At 38.6% G+C, this 16,890-nt stretch overlaps 1 protein-coding gene across 3 annotated transcripts in view; it reads right to left on the bottom strand.

Moving 5' to 3' along the window:
* USP6NL (USP6 N-terminal like) overlaps positions 1 to 16,890 on the bottom strand; it is a 114,576-nt gene that overhangs the window by 30,556 nt on the left and 67,130 nt on the right. For all 3 annotated transcript variants that reach the window (XM_054631435.2, XM_054631433.2, XM_054631434.2), the window contains 2 exons: positions 10,977 to 11,016; positions 6,121 to 6,201 (listed from right to left, as the gene is read on the bottom strand). In XM_054631435.2, coding sequence (XP_054487410.2) covers positions 6,121 to 6,201; positions 10,977 to 11,016 — 121 coding nt within the window. The remainder of the gene's footprint in view (positions 1 to 6,120; positions 6,202 to 10,976; positions 11,017 to 16,890) is intronic.

Below are 16,890 nucleotides of genomic sequence, written 5' to 3'. Positions count from 1 at the left end.
AGTGATGGTAACAAGCTAGAGAAATGGGCTGCCAGGAACCTCCCAGAGTTCAACAAGGAGAGGTGCAAAGTCCTGCACCTGGGAGGGAACAACCCCAGGCACCAGAACATTCCAGGGGTCACCAGGCAGAAAACAGCTCAGAAGAAAAGGACCTGGGGGCCCTGGTGGACACCAAGCTGAGCAGGAGCTGGGGCAGTGCCCTTGAAGCAAAGATGACCAGTGGTATCCTGGGCTGCACCAGACAAAAGCATTTCCACCAGGCTGAGGGAAGGGATCCTTTCCCTCTGTTCAGCACAGTGAGTCCAGTTTGTCACATTCACATTCTCTGAAAAATCCCTTCACCCAGGATTTTTCTCCTGGGAAGCTGAAAAGCCTCAGAGAAAAGGAAAACAATTCTTATCTCATTTGCTTCTCCTGTGCTGTGCTCACATGTGGAATGTGTTTGGAGATTGTTTACCCCCAGGTGATTGTTTCATTGGATTCTGCTGTGAGCTGTTTTCACTCATTGGCCAATCAGAACCAAGCTGTGTCGGGACTCTGGAAAGAGTCAGGAGTTTTCATTATTATCTTTTTAGCCTTCTGCAAGTATCCTTTCTGTATTCTTTAGTATAGTATAGTTTAGTATTCTTTAATATAATATAGTACTGTAAAATAATCAATTAGCCTTCTGAGAACATGGAGTCAGATTCATCATTCCTTCCTGCCACAGGGATCCCTGCAGGTACAATACCAGTTCTCAACCCAACACAGACGTGGACACATTGCAAAGGGCTACAGAGATGATGAAACTTCACCACCTCTGCCATGAGGAGAGGCTGAGAGGGCTGGGACTGTTTAGCCAGGAGCAAAGAAGGCTCAGAGGGATTTTATCAATTTCTCTGCAGCACCACCCTGAAGGGAGAGTGCAAAAAGGACAGAGCCAGGCTCTGCTCAGTGGTGCCCACTCACACAACCAGAGGCAATGGGCACAAATTGAAACACTGGAGATTCCCTTTGAAAATCAGGAAACATTTTTTCACTGTGAGGGTGACAGAGCACTGGCATAGGTGACCCAGTCAGGTTGTGGTGTCTCCAGCCCTGGAAACCTCAAAAGCCATCAGGACCTTGTTCTGGGCAGCTTGAGCAGGTGCAGGACCAGGTGACCTCCAGAGGCCCCTTCCAAGCCCAAGCTTTCTGTGACCCTGTGCAATGCTGCAGTTTTGTGAAAATGACACAGCTGTGCTGCATCTTGGGGAGTGGGGGGGGAACTCACACACACTTTACTGCAGAATAATTTCTGATAATCATTCAATCACCAAACAGTTAAAGAAAATATAAATGAGCACACTGATTATTAGCTAGCTGAATGTCTTTACCATATGCACCATGCTAGTGCCCTCTGCTGTCTGTTATGTCCTTATGTAATACCAGGTACAACATCTGCTGAGAAATGCTGCTTGTATCTGTATACTTGCAGAACTCTCATCTACTTTCCTGCTCCCTCTGAATTATTTTTTATAATAATTTATAATTTATAATTATATATTAAATATATTTATATTTTATTCTATTATTATTTATTTATTTTATATTATATAAATATATGTTAAATATAATCATATATTAAATAATAATTTATAATTAAAATTTATAATAATTATTTAAATAAATTATAATTATTTTTATTATAATAATTATTATCATAATTAAAACAGAAAGTAGAAAATTCAGGAAGTTACTTTTTTCTTCTGCTTCTGGGAAGATGAACTACTGAGTAACTTTAAATAATTTGTGCAGATTAAGGCTTTCATAAGATAATCATTCAAAATAAAGCACAAATACATAAACTCAGAGTTCAGATAAAAAGACACATCTATGAAAACATTCATCATTCAAAGAATGGGGTTATGGGATCTGGGATGTTCCCATCAGCACAGGACATAGAAAAAAGAAAGTGATCCTCAATGCATATAATTATGTAAACACAGAATACATAAAAATACAGGTTTAAAATCTGTAGCACATCTAAGCTATTCAGACAAGGACAGCAGTCAAACTCCTGCAATTATTAATAAGATTGTTGATCCTGAAGTAGGTAGGAGAAACTGACACTAAATGAGGCCCCATCACGTAGGAATTCAAAGGAGCTTCTCATGCAAAAACAAACTGGACTATAAATACACTCAATATACAGAATGAACTAAAATCCTTATAAAGCAAGAAAACAACAAAAAAAATTAGCTATCATCTCAATGAAGGCCATAAAGTCCAACATGCAAAAAAACCTGGAAAACAAACAACCTCCCCTTCCTTGCCTGGCTCCCATCTCTCCAGGTCACGAACCCAGCTGGTTTCTGGAAAGAGAAATGAGGCCACTGTCACACAGCACTGGCCTGAAGAGTGGCAATTGGCCTCATTGCTCCTGCAAGATATAAAGTTGGTTTTCTTGAAAATAAAACTTTCTCAGCTGTCAGGCAGAGCTGCACAAGTAGCAAAGGGACTCTGCCACCTCAAAAAGAATCCGTGATGAGAAGCGTAAGAATTAAAATCTGAAGTCTCAGAAGAAAGTATATTTATAATGAAAAGAAAATATATTTATAAAGGCTGCTGCCTTTAGAGGTTCTTCAGCTTCTGTGGGTTGCAAAAAAGGAAGAAAAAGTGCAAACAGAAGAGTTGCCCCATCTCATTCAAAAATCTCAGGAATGCAAAGAGGGTTCTTCATTAAGGCTCTGTGTTCAGACTCCAAACGAACTGGAGACCTGATTATTGCACTGTGTGTGAATGCCAGAACAGCTGGAAATGGCAGCTACCCTGATTGTTTCTCTTCTTCCTTTCCCCTTCAATTTAGGCAACTTCAATCACAGATAGATGAAGGCAGACAGGGAAAGACAGCAATACTTTGGTGGAAATACTCAAATGGGAATACAACATATAACAGTTTTATTTAATCTTTCCTGAAAGTTATGATCATACTAAGCCAGGAAGGATTTACTATCTGTGGGTGGTTGATTGTACCCTGAACTACTAAGCAGCAGAATACAAATAGGAAATAAAAGCACAAACAGAGAAGGACCATGCTGAAACACAAACTTTGCTGCTCTGTGACACTTCCTGCATAAGAAATGACTGATGGGGAGATGAAAGCTTTATTTTGACAAATATCAATCAAGCAAAGACACAAGGGCAGTTACACACTTCACAGTGGTATCTGTAAGGACCATGACAACTCCACTGAAAGAGATGCCTAAATAACCACACAGGAATCAAGGAGTTTTATACACAAAGAGCAAGTCAGATAAAATCACCAGGAGGCCTTTATGAATGAACAGGAGTGCCTGGACAATCTCAAACAGAAAAAGGAAGCCTATGGGGAAGACAGAAGGACAGGCAGTTTGCAGGAATACAGAGAGAGATTGTCCAAGCAGCCAGGGATCAGTTAGAGAACTGAAGCCCTGGGGAGATCAAATCTGGCCAAGGACATTAAGGCAACAAGAAAACCTCCTACACAAGGAAGAAATTCTTCTCTGTGAGGGTGGTGAGACCATGGCACAGGCTCCCAGAGAAGCTGTGGCTGCCCCATCCCAGCAAGGGTCCAAGGCCAGGTTGGATGGGGCTCTGAGGAAGATGGTCCAGTGGAAGGTGACCCTGCTCATGGCAGGGGGCTGGAACTTGATGATCAATAAGGTCCCTTACACCCCAGGCCATTCCATGACTCTGTGACTCTACACTGTTATGGAGCTGTACATGGGCTCACTTTATTACATCACACTCCACTACTTCTCAACTATTACCCAAACATGGTAGAGCCTGGCACATTTCTGGTCTCAATATGACAATTCTTCCATCTTTTTCCAGTTCCTCATGGGCATTCATTCCTAATCTCTGTTCCCCACACCATCTTTTTTACAAGGTTTAGCACGAGAGTTCTAATGGGAAAACAGTGTCAAGTTTCCAGATGCCTCATCTATTTCTTCTTTCTATCTATCTATTCTTATATATATATATATGTATATATATATATATATATATTCTTCAGCAGTCAAGATCAGATGTCAAGTGAAGCATCTCAAATGCACACACACACTCATCACCATGTTAATGTTTTCTCATTAATTCTCTTTGTGAAGTTATGACAAAAGAAAAAAATAAAGCTGAGAAGCAGCTATAGGCAGCTCTGCAAGAGCACTGAATGAGAATTGTGGTTTGCAATTAGGCATATGACAGTTTGGGATAATGGAATCAAATATATGGATTCATTTACAGTATGTGTACAGTATGAACAGATTCCTTCAAGGCAAAGCTCTCTTAGCTGTATATTATGAAGGCTCATCACAAACAGGCTGTCCAAAGTCCTGTATTTTGTACATACCTGCTGTATACCTGGGATCATCACTTGCTCTGAGTCTCCATTCCTAGCTACTTAAGAGCACAATCATGTCTCAAATGTGCCATTTTCCAAAACCAAGCCATGAGTACAATTATAATCTATAATCCTATAACACTGTTACTGTTGCTGCAATGTTCCCTTCAGTGCTGTTTCTAAAGAACACTCATTTCAGGAGCAGCCTGACTGTACAGAAACCATGGCAGTGTCAGGTGATGTGAGTCTTGTAACACACAGGCTGTTCATTTTCTTTAGCAATTTGTTCCTCTAACATTAACCACTTTATCCAGTCAAGTAAAGACAGAAAACAAGACTCAGGAACTGTTCCTGCAAATACTCCTTCCATGCTTCAAGAATGTGAGCTTGGAAAGCTGGTGCATTCTTCCAACACAATTCCAGATAAAAATTGCCTTTAATTGTGAGTTTTGCACAGCTCTGAGAACATGGCCAGGCCTTCCATAAAGAGCAGTGACAAATAATGTCTGACTTTCCACTGGATGCTCAGGAGAAGGAGTCAGCTGATTCTTTATTGTGTATCTTCTGGTTCACTCAGCACATAAGAGGTGAGATAGCATAAAGAAAACACCCTTGTTTTTTAAACCTCATGTGCTTCACTAGAGTTCCACAATGAGTGAAAATTTTTCCTAGCCTCAAGGGAAGTCCATCCCTTTATGAACATATTGAATTATTTTGGCCTCTATTTATAGTTCAGCCTATAATTTGTTACATGAACTGAAACTCTTTCTGCTCAGCTGATCTGCCAGACCTTCTGCATGCCTGGTGAAGAGAGGATTATTTATTTAAGTCACTGTCTCGTGGACTGATGTCACCAATGGCTGAAGAGCACAGCCACTGCTGCTTACACGACACGTGGTTATTGGGTTACCTGAAAGGTCATATTTAACATTCTCTTTGCAAATAAAGCAGCTGTTATGGAATTTTTTTATTGTCCCTTTGACTTGGGAACATACTTGATCTTAAAATCTCCTTACTGCCACCTTAACAAAACAAAGAAACAAAGTCACAACAGTTAAGACCCCTAATGTCTTCTCCCAGAGAAAATGGCAGGACAAAAGGTAGGATTATAAGAAAAACTTTGGGAACAAGTAATTATTTTTAATGCATTCACATCATATTTTAAGGAAATGGACTTTCTAGATTCTGACCTATACCAACAGAAGCCCCAACAGAAAAGGCAAAGACAGCTTGTGTTAATCTGTCTTGTGTTAAAACAGCTTAACACAAGTCTTAAGCTGTGTTGAAGAGTAGAAGGAATCTGAATTTGGGATTCTGTGCCATTATCCACCATACAGCCAGAAGAGCAGCTATGAAAACCCTCCCAGAGCCCAGTGCTGGGGATACAGCCTCTCCAGCAAATTTTTTTCCAGCTGAAATTCTTCCATGATTTTAAGATGACCAAGACTACAATTGCAGCAAATAAAATGCTCACATGAAATCCCCACCTAGCTTTTAAATCAAGTAGAAGTATTTAGCACCTAAGGGCACACCTGACATGACCCACTCTGTCCACAGATTATTCTGCACACATGAACATAATTCCTTCCATTTGACCACCAATTCTGTTGGGTAATTACTGTTGGGTTATTAGGTATTACTGCATTTTGGAAGAACAAAAAACTTTATTCTTTCAGTGTGGGGTTTGGTTTTTTTTCAGATATCAAACACAGGCAACCTAATTTCAGGGTGTGCATTCTTTCTGAAATGACAGCCAATGACAAAAGCATGCAGAATTTTACCTTTTCACTATTCTTGTATTTTTCCCAGCTTTTCAGCATCTTAAGCCATTTTGTAGTTCTTTCAATTTCAAGGTTCTTTTGCTGAAAAGAAATCAGAAATTTTTAGTATCTCCAAAACAAATGCATTTAAAGTTACCTATGTTTTTTTAAAAAGAACAAGTTTAACAGAGCATTATGAATTTTTTATTCAGTCATCTGAGAACAGTAAAGAGTTCATTTCATCAGTTCATTTAAAACATCCAAAAAGATAGCCAACCAAAAACCAAGCAGAAACTCTTATTTTCGGCACTATGGATGAGTTGTATTTTATAAGAAGAGGTTAAGTTAAGCTCTTCTTAGAAGAGGTTAAGTTAACCTCTTCTTATTTTATAAGAAGAGGTTAAGTACAAGATTTCTAGAAGTTTCTTTTTTACATATTTGGCAAGTTACAAAAAAAAAAAAAAAAACACAAAAAACAACAACAAATAAAACTTCCATTTGTCTTTATACTCAGTTTTCAGGCAAATAATTTCTGCTGCAAGCTACTTAAAAGTTAGTTGTCTCTGAAAGGATCTTCTTTCCCCAGACTTGCCCTAAACATCATTAGCTTCTGTTTGCAAGTGATCACACAAACCATCTCTTCTTAAAAGGCACACAGTTAAAAATGAACAAAAGCAAATGCATGCAAGAGTGACAGTGCAGGAGCAGAACTGGGAATAAAGCTTTAATTTTTAGATATTAAAAGCTAGAAATCCTAGTCATAATTTTCCTCCTGAAGAATTCAGGCACATTTTCACCCGAATTACCCTGTAACTTAACATCAAAGATTTCTTCTGAAGATCTATTATCTTAAATTTTATTACTGACAAGAATGTTTCAGTAACAAGGTGACAGAATGAGAATCCAAATAGAAACAAACCCCATTTTCTCAAAATAAAGTTACATTAAGTAGTCTAGCAAATAAAGCCCTACTACCTTAGAGAGTGCCCTTCTGTCTCTGAAAATATTGCTAGAGCTGATATCAGCTTCTCAAATCTGGGGACCAAACAAGCACTTGGAATCAGCCATCTTAGCCCAGGAATTTCAAGGCACTTTGGCACCACACTGCCAAAAATCTGTATTTTGTTAGCTCCGCTGATAAGACTTGTAGCACTTATTTTTACAGCTCAGTTTTACATTTTGCAAAGTATCTCTGATTATACTACAAAGTTAATAGTTAGCTGGGTGTTGTTACATGTTTTTAATGACACTGTTTCAACTCTCATAAAGCTTTGGAGCAGAAGATCCAGACTGCAAAGCAAAAAAATGAATGTGTGTGGCTACTGCTTTCTCTTCAGAGTTGAATATAAAAAAAGTATTTAGTTTTATTGCAAAGGACAGCCCCTCTACCTCCAGCTTCAAATTCAGGGATTAATAAAGACAGGAAGGATATTCATATGGTTAGTGATTCAATCTGGTAACAATGTAAAAGTTTAATTTTAAAGCTCCACAGGATACTGAAAAGTTATAAATATTTTCATTAAGTATTTATAAAGTCAATTGCATCTAAAATGTTGTGGGGGAATATAAAAGAAAATTACTACTTATAGTCCCAATAGAATCTTAATTTTACTTCTAGCTTTTACCCATCAGAATTTGTACATTCTTTCTTGGCTACCAATGCAATACAATGGGCTTCTTTAACTTGCTGAACTTCTTTAATCCAGGAGCCCAAAGCCTTGCATTTGTAGAAGTATAACTTGATGAGGTTTAGGTCCACCCTAACTATGTATGATAGGTCCACAAAATGTCCTGGAAAGAAGTTGGTTTGGATTTTTAAATTATTTTTTGTTTGAATTCAAATTCTGTAAGCCTGACACAAGTATAAAAATGTGATGGGGAAAAGACATGCCTCTACTCTCTCAACCTTACCTAAGTACTCATGTTGCAATCAACTGCCCACATTCCTCTTCAGGTTCTGGCTGTATTGGGCAATATCCCAAATTAAATATCTCAAATAAAAGCCTTTTATATTTTTTAAAAAAGACATTTCTTAAGACTTTTTAGAGGGGAAGGCTAGAAAAACTATTGTTTCCAAGATATCATAACATTGTTTCTGATTCTCCTTCATACTTGCAACCCCTTTAAGGAATCAGCATTTCCAACATCTCTTAAAGCAGCTGTTCTTTAGGCATAGTTTTTATTCCTGCAGGAATAACAGGAAGTCAGGAAAGGTCTCTGCCCTCAATAGGTTGTTCATGTAATTGGTAAGAAAAATAAAACCCTATCTGCTTCCACAGTCTTTTTGTTTGTATGTTTGATCTCCTTTCAAGATTTTTGGTCTTTTGAGCCAGAAGCTCACTTCAATTGTATGTTTGTTCAAGCTTTTATGTCTTTGTGTCAATTTACCCATTTTCAAGTGATGCTACTGTAGTCAAAATAGCAATTATTTTGGTGTTCAGTTCTTGAAAACTTTTAGCTATTTCTTTCCCTGTCTGAATTATGTTCACTTTTATGTCTAACAGGTACAACACTGAAAACACAGACAGATCTGAGGCAGCTCATTGCAGAGCAGAGGGATGCTGCTACTGCTCTTTCAGACAAGTTCCATGTAGTTGTCACCAAAAAAAAAGAAAAAAAAATCCATTTATCTGTCTTCTGAGTACATTTTACACTTTGAAGCATTTTTGCCATTGGGAGTAACAGATTCCCTAATTGAAGCAGAGCTGGTTTCTACTCTCATGTCAGTAAACAATGCACTGGTGAAAGCACAAAATAATGGAAGTGCCAAGCATCCCTCCCGTGTGCAGCACTCCACCCTCCTGGAGAGCACACGTGCCAGGGGCTGAGCTTAAAGCAAAGCTTCAGCAGAAACCTCCCCAGAACCTGCTGAACTGCTCCCCAGGGAATTTATAATCAAGTAAACCAATGACAAAACCTAACTGAAAATTACTTACAAAACATTTCACAGAACTTCAAAATCAGAGTCAAACCCAGACTCCAGATTTCCTGAGGTCAGTTCTCTGTCTCCTTTCCTCCTCCAGAAAATCTTTCCTCCCCTTGTCTTATCTCAGATGTGCTGGATTATTCATGTCAAGGTTAAGTAGTTCATAATGTAGGACAATGATTTGATGCATTTGAGGCATCAAACGTGCAGCAAAGTAATGAAGCACCAAAATGAGTAATGATTACTGTTAATGCAGAGTAAAGGTATTATGACCAAAAATACACACACACAAATACACAGAAATCCCAGCCTAAGAGGTTTTTGGTATCTGAAGAACAGATTCCAAATTCACAAGGGTATCAACCTTTTACATAAGTTGCCAATTACATGAAAACTTAAGTTAGGAATATTTTTTAAAACTTACAAGGCAAGAGGAAAGCCTAAACAGTTCTGCTGAGTGACTTAAAAAGGCATTGTGCAGAAAGCTTTTAATCTTAGCCTGCAATAACATAACACAGTAATCCTTATGGATGGTGTCTTGAAAATTGCAGATTCTGACAGGAGCCAGATAAAGCTCAGACCAGCAGAGGTCAGGATACCATAAGGAGTGTAACCAGGAGTCTAATGCAGGAGCATCACTGGATGATTATTAAAACACACTAGACTTGCAATTCAACATTGACTCCATAAATACAGTTTTTTTGCTGACACTTAGAGACAGCACAAACAGAATTTAGGACAGAAAACTAAGACACTATTTCCCTCAAATAATTTAAGGCTAACTACAAAGCCACAGTGAATCAGAATTCAAAATACATCTAGCACAGTAGCTGCAAGCTGCCTAGTACTTCTGCTCAGAGACTCACCTCCCCTGCTGTGTCCTTCTGATGGAAATGAAATTATACATACACTCACTGTGTTATTAAATGTAATGAAACATGGCAGGAAAAGGCAACTATTTCAGGCTGTGTATGCAAAACCACACATGAACCAAGGCAAAACAAAAGAGACTTACAAGTTCTACACTTTCACAGTAAGCATCTCTTACTAGCTTCAGTATATAATTGAAGCACAAAATAATTAATTTTCAGAAGCACTGCTGTTCTTAACACTTAAAGAGCTGAGCTGCCTTGAAATAAGTCATTCCATCCTTTTTCCATGTATTCTAGTGATTTGTGCAGCCAAGATGGCTAACTTAAACTTACAACTTTAAATACTTAATCTTGACTTTTCTGATTTCATTTGGTCTTGGAGGTAACAACAGACCCGACCAAGGGGAAATACCAACAGTAACTAGGCCCAGACAAGCAGAAACTCAGTTCCCCATTATTTTTTTCACATTCTCAACACATCAGTTGTCAAATTACTTCTTCTCCAGAACCCTCCAGCAGCAGAAGGAATTTTGGACCAGGACCTGCAGCAGCTGCCAACAGGACTTGCACATCTGAAATACATCCAGCCCAGCAACTCAGCATTACAAGGGAGCCACCACACCACGGTGGCAGCAGGATATTTGTCACTATTTCCCAAAGCAGCAAAGCAGCCCAGGCTCCTCAGGACACACCTGGGTGTCAGTGTCACCACCTCACACACATCATCCATCCCCCTGCACAGCTGATGGCAGCTCCAGGCACAGGAGCACAGCTTTCACTCTTGCAGGGCAGAGCTGACTGTGAGCTCTTGAGTAGCTCCATTTCCTTCACATAATGGGAGAGGAATATTCACTCTCACTGACAGGAGCAAATGTAAAAACAAGTGGGCCCCCAGGGATCTGTGGGTGAGTTAATGTGGCCTCAAGGACACAACTCTTAAGGGACTTAGAATGTGCTTCTCTGGAAATGCAAATCACTAAAAAGCTTCATCAATTCATTTCACAATGATTTATATCTTTAAAAGCTGTAAATCTGTAAATGTTTACTTACTAGTAAAACCTGGAGGACCGTGGACTTACCTTTTCTATCACTGCATCATGGACAGGAAGCTCCTCTGGACTGAAAACAAAGATAAAGTTTAGATCAGTCTTGATTGCTCTTGGCACAAAATCATTTCTGTATAGGCTCTTACAAGTCAGCACTTACACCAGCAATTTGTAGTAACAACTGAACAAGAATTCTAAACTGTAAAGAACTTATATTTTAAGTACAGAACTAGGATTTTAAATCAAAATAGTTGCATAACTTAAGAAAAACATTGCATAGCTTAAGAAAACTTTTTTTCTTCTATAAAAGCACTCTGTGTTGTACTACTGCACTGAAATCCAAATTATTTTTGTTTTGTTTTCTTTGATCATACTATTGTTAGCTGATTTACCAACAAAATAAAAAAAGCTTCCTCCTTTACTACTGTGCTCAAGAAAAGGCACTGAGACTTTGCTTGACCTAGGAGAGTTAACTCACAGGTTCTCAAAACTACAAATCTCACTCTAAGTAACAAGCAGGAAGTAGCAGGAAAAAATTAGTTTTGTTACTAGGTACCTAATTAATACTAAAATTTAAGTCTTCTCACTTCTTACCCTAAGCCTAAAAAGGCAGCTTAGGAATTGAAAGCTTTGACCTGATAAATCTTCAGACTTTCCATTCCTTTCATTTCATTCTGAGGCCTCTGACTTCTGTTTTGCTTAGCAAAGAAATTTGTGCTTTTCCTCTCAAAAGCAACTGGAGCACCTAGATGCCAAGAGAGCCTGCCTTCCCCTGCAGCTTCTGAAAACACAGCAGCTCAATTGGAACAAGCAACTCCCTTCTGCTCTTGAGGTCAGATAAATAACACACCCAACAAAACCATGGTTAAAAGGGACTAAAACACAGGAAACACGTTAAATACTTTTAAAAGTTCCTACTGAGTCTTGATATTATAAGAAAAAACCTCATACCCACATCATTATAGCTTTCTACAGAGAAACCATTAACCACCAGTGTTTGAGACCTGTATGCACTCTGAGCAAGGGTGACCTTGGTGAAGGCTGCAGTCAGTGTAAGAACACTCTGATGCAAAACACTTGAATTGAATTCAATCTCATTGCATTTATAAGATGCTGTTTCAGATTCAGATTTGAATAAAGAAATACAGAATGAAGAAATACATTTGAACCAGTTCATCTAATGGAAAAACTTGCTCCCATCAACACCTTCACAGACAAGTCAAACAACACACACAAGTCAACACACACACACCACAGGCAAGTCAAATTTTCCAGTCCACAGCTCAGAAACTAATTTTAAAACCAAGACTGTTGCTTTTGAGCAGAGTTTCGAAAAGCAGAATTCCTTCATTTAGAAGCACTTAACAAATATCTGAAAGTTTTCTTGCTGAATAACAACAGAATCAAAAAAACTCTTGATCAACATCTAACACACTAGAAACAGCCTCTAGTCAGTATTATTTGTAAATGTTAACAAAACTATAGTATTGTGCTCTCATTTAACTAAATCAGCTGAAAGCAGGCCCTTTGTATGCCAAGTGTCACCTAGAAATTCTAGAAAGTTTATTTGAAGTGGAAAGAAAAAGCAAAGGGGAAGAAACAATCCAATTTAATACAATCCACCTGGGGTGGTTGTTGTTTGCTTTGATGCACAAAGACTGCTAGGCCTTCTCACACCACTTAAAATTTCCAATTCCTCAGTGACAGTTGCAGGCCCTGCCCACCCTCCATGAGCCTCCCACAGCAGCCTGGTTCTCCCAGCCCTACGAGGTCACACCAGCAGCTGGCTGGACACACAACAATCTCTTTTTCTTTTTCTTCCAGTGCTGCCTGCAAGGCAAGGATCTGCCAGCTCCGCATCCCCGTGGATTCACAGTAGATTCAGCTCCTCTGCTGAACTGGTACCGCTTGACAGCTTCTCCTCACCCTGGCATTGAAGCTGATCACATGAAAGATGAATCAAATCTTATTTTTCACAAAGGAAGAATGAGTTCTAGTGATTTATTAAGGAATTGCTCTCTGCTAATTTTGTGAGTTATCATCAATGTTACAGAGAAAAGGCATGGCTGAACTCCTGAGCAGGAAAAGGCTGCCCCCATGTCCTGTCCTGCTCATTATTTTTTTGAGCTACTACACTGACATTCCACAGCAGCACATTAAGGCAGCCCCCTGTTTTTATTCCCCAGGATGCTGCTGAGGCCCTGGAAAACAGCACAGCAGCCAAATGAATGGCCAGGGGCTGCTCTGTAACTCACTGGGCAGGCAGGAGCTCCTGGCAATCTCCCTCTCCATGAACAGCATAGCATCAACTATGCCCCTATCCTCACATGTATAAACATTAAAATCTACCCTGCAAGGACTGAAGGGAAAGCAGTGCAGGCACACATACTCTCTCAAAGCCCCTAAAGGTAGTACTTGAAATAAATATATTTCCATTTAGTGTGTTTTCTATGCAGAAACCTTAGAGATTTTCTTTTATTAGGTAGAATCAGACACAAAATCAATTAATGTCTATGAATCTGTTATTTTACTGTACTTTCTCTTTTTCCTTTATAATGATGCATCGTTTCCTTCCTTCCCCAGCCAAGCCAACCTAATATTGTTACACCTTAATTATTTCTTAAAAAAATGAATCTTCTCCAACCATTCCCAGTCTGTTTAAACTTGTATTTCTCCATGGTTTTTATCTGCATACTTCACCAAACAATAAAGGGAAATAGTGAACAGTATTCACATAATATTGCTATATCCTGCCCTAAGATGACTTTTTCCTTAATAGCTGAAGTAATATTCATTTAGGGGATCCAGAGAGAACAGATCTGATTAACATAATTAGCTGGGAACCATACAATCCAGGATATCCAAGAGAGGAGTCAGAGGGATACTTTTAACCGAAGCCATGAAAATAAGGTTTCACTTAGCAGAAATGAATCGTAACACTGCTGTCCCCACTAAATAAAATCTGAATAGGTAAAGTCAGCTGTTGAATGAGCCAGGAATTAACAATCATTACACCTGGTCTATGAAGACAAGAGCTCCCAACTGCAGCCAGGTGGGACCCCAGCAGCAGCTCAGGGCTCTCTGCCTGTCACTGCCAAGCAGCTCTGCAGCCACAGCACTAAAAAAAAAAAGGCTGAAGATCTCCTCTCCAGGTCTGAGAGCTGCAAGATCAAATCCCAAATATAGTGAGGTGCCTGATGGTCACCCTACTGCCAGGTTCCTCAAAGACGTCTCACTGGAAGAAAGTAAATTCTGGATTCCAAGCAAATTCGGGATTCCAGGCAAATACTGGATTCCAAGCAAATACTGGATTCCAAGCAAATACTGGATTCCAAGGTCTGACTGGAATTCAGGATCTCCACCCATGGCCCTCACTGGTGGTGATCTGCAGCACCAGCCCAAAGCCATCCTCCCACCTTTCAGTCTGGACTACTTGCACCTTCTGCTGAGCCTCAAAGGTCAAAGACAAGACTTCATTTATTAAACCTGATTGAAAGTGCCTTTTTTTATTATGTTGTAAGAGATGAATGGATCTTACATCTTTAACTCCACCACACTGGCTAACACAGGTTTTCATGAATGTTTCAGAACACTTTTTTTAAAAATGATGTCAAATGCATAATTGTCTGTCACTTCAGAACATCAAATATGCAGATCTATGGTTTTGACCATTACAGCATGTGTTGGAATTAGCCTCCTTGAGCAACAGTGGTAGTTGAAATAAATTGAAAAGTCTAAGACTTAACAAGCTTACAGTCCCCTACCCACCACTGCTGTTTAAAGCAGTGATCTTTAAAAGAGCACTTTGATGTATTTGTTCAATACAAACACAAGGAAAGACTTTCTTATATTAGACATTCAACAGATTTATTCTTTTCCTTCACTTGTATTTGAATCCCAAGTATGTTCCCTGCTGACTCAAATCACAGAATTTTCCTGTTTCTAGTTTGGCTTAAGTTTAAGAAATGTAAAGCCTCCTCTGTCCTTTGCAGCTTCAGTTGAGGAAGATATTTAGTGCAATAATCAAACTTGGTACACCAGTCACCCTAGAACTCCAAATTCCAGAGGATCAATTCATTACTTCACAGTTACAAACTGGACAAGGCCTGACAACAAAATTTTCATTGGGGGGAAAAAAAAGTGGCAAAAATTGACCACAATAAGACCAAAAATAATACAAAGCTTAATTGCCTGAAGAACTGTAATGTTCAAAATATTTTGGTATGTTATATTTTTATTTCTCAATTTCTATTTCAGAACTGGCAGGGCACTGTGATGAACTTTGGGGCTTGTTATTATGAAATATTTGTGGGAATAACTGTGATACACACAAGTCATCTAATTAAAAAGTCAATTACATTCAATATTTCTATATTACTGAACCCAGTGTGACACAGACATTAAAAAGGTTTAATCTCCACAAAGCCTGCAAAGCAGTACCTGTGCAAAAGGTTTTCTCAAATTACTACTAAATTATTTTCTCATGCTCTCCTCTAAGTGCAAGAGCATCACCTTATAGCACTGTACAGAGTTTCATTTTAAATGAAAAGTATTTCAAAATCATATTTGGTGTCACATTTTCAATATAATCTGAGAGAAGTTTCTTGCACAACACTGATCTTTATGGTCTCATTGAGTTAATCATGAAGAAACAAATGCTGTGCATTCAGCTTGTTATTTGTGACACTTCTAAGTGTTTAAATCCATGAGGAAAACATACTTGCTATTACCCAGGAGACTTATTTTGAAGGAAATATTTTAAATTTTTTTTCAAAACAGTCATTTGTATCATTTTGAAACCTTCATGATCAATAAATGTGAGGAAACATCCACAAAAACCATCAGTAAGGTATAAAACTCAAAACTACAAGTGTTGTGAGATGAATTTGTAAGAGTGATCATACCCAGGTAAGGTATGAGAAGGGAAGAATTCACTTGACAGGTGTCTGAACACAAAGAGCTTTAGTACAAATGGAGTTGTCTTGCTATACAATATGAAACTCAGATTGCTGAAGTAAAAACTTGCACCATTACAGTATCCAGATAGATCAGGAAAAAGTAAATCTTCCCAAACAGGTACAGTTTTAAATTGTGTGATTTGTCAGGAGTGAGTTGTAGGAGTCTATGGCTTTACTAGACACAAAAAAAATGAGTATATTCACACTGGGAAACCAATTCTACAGCAATAAACACACTAACAAGGTGCTCTACTAGGGCTGCCTCCCCCTCAGTGTCTGATGCATGGCACATAAAGCTGTCAAGGCAATATGGGGTATTATGGATATGTGCAACAGGGATTGCCAACAGAATCACCTTCAAGGTAATTTGCAGAGGAATCCTGACTATGAATACTGCTTTAATCTTCCTGCTTTTCAAAGGAAATTAAAGCAAAAGTGTTAGTTTCAAAATCAATAATGTATGGAAAAGATTTCTGCAAATATTAAGGAGAAGGTAAGAAAGCTGTTGTTTTTCACAGATAAAATTCTATGGCTCACTTCCTTCTTTCTATCTCACAATGTACTTACAAACTCACAATTTTGACTGAGTCTGTCTCTCAAAATAATTGGAGCTCTACTACTGTAATCATTCACTTGGAATTTTCACTGAACAACCTCTGCACAGTATGGGGGTAGTGACTACAGCAGATTAAAAAACAGCTTTCAGAAGTTTTGTTAAAATAAGCAAGCCAAAGCAATTAATTAACATATGGGATAAGCCAGTGTGACATTCCACAATATAATTATCAGGAAACATGCTGCAAGAAAGAATTTAATGCTGGCAAAAGGTTGGACCACATGTGATTTTGTGACTAGGTTTTATTTGCAATTATTATTTGTGGATTCTGTGGATGTTGCTGCCAATTTGCACAGCCCAGTGCCATGAACATGTAGCTCCTGTCCAGAAACTCTCAAGCAATGTGAACTGTAAGAGATGAGACAAAATAAAA

Source organism: Agelaius phoeniceus, chromosome 5 (assembly GCF_051311805.1).
Source record: "Agelaius phoeniceus isolate bAgePho1 chromosome 5, bAgePho1.hap1, whole genome shotgun sequence".
In the NCBI taxonomy this organism is placed as follows: domain Eukaryota; kingdom Metazoa; phylum Chordata; class Aves; order Passeriformes; family Icteridae; genus Agelaius; species Agelaius phoeniceus.
The sequence above is the reverse complement of the archived record's forward strand: the minus strand, read 5'-3'. Positions and strand labels throughout refer to the sequence as shown.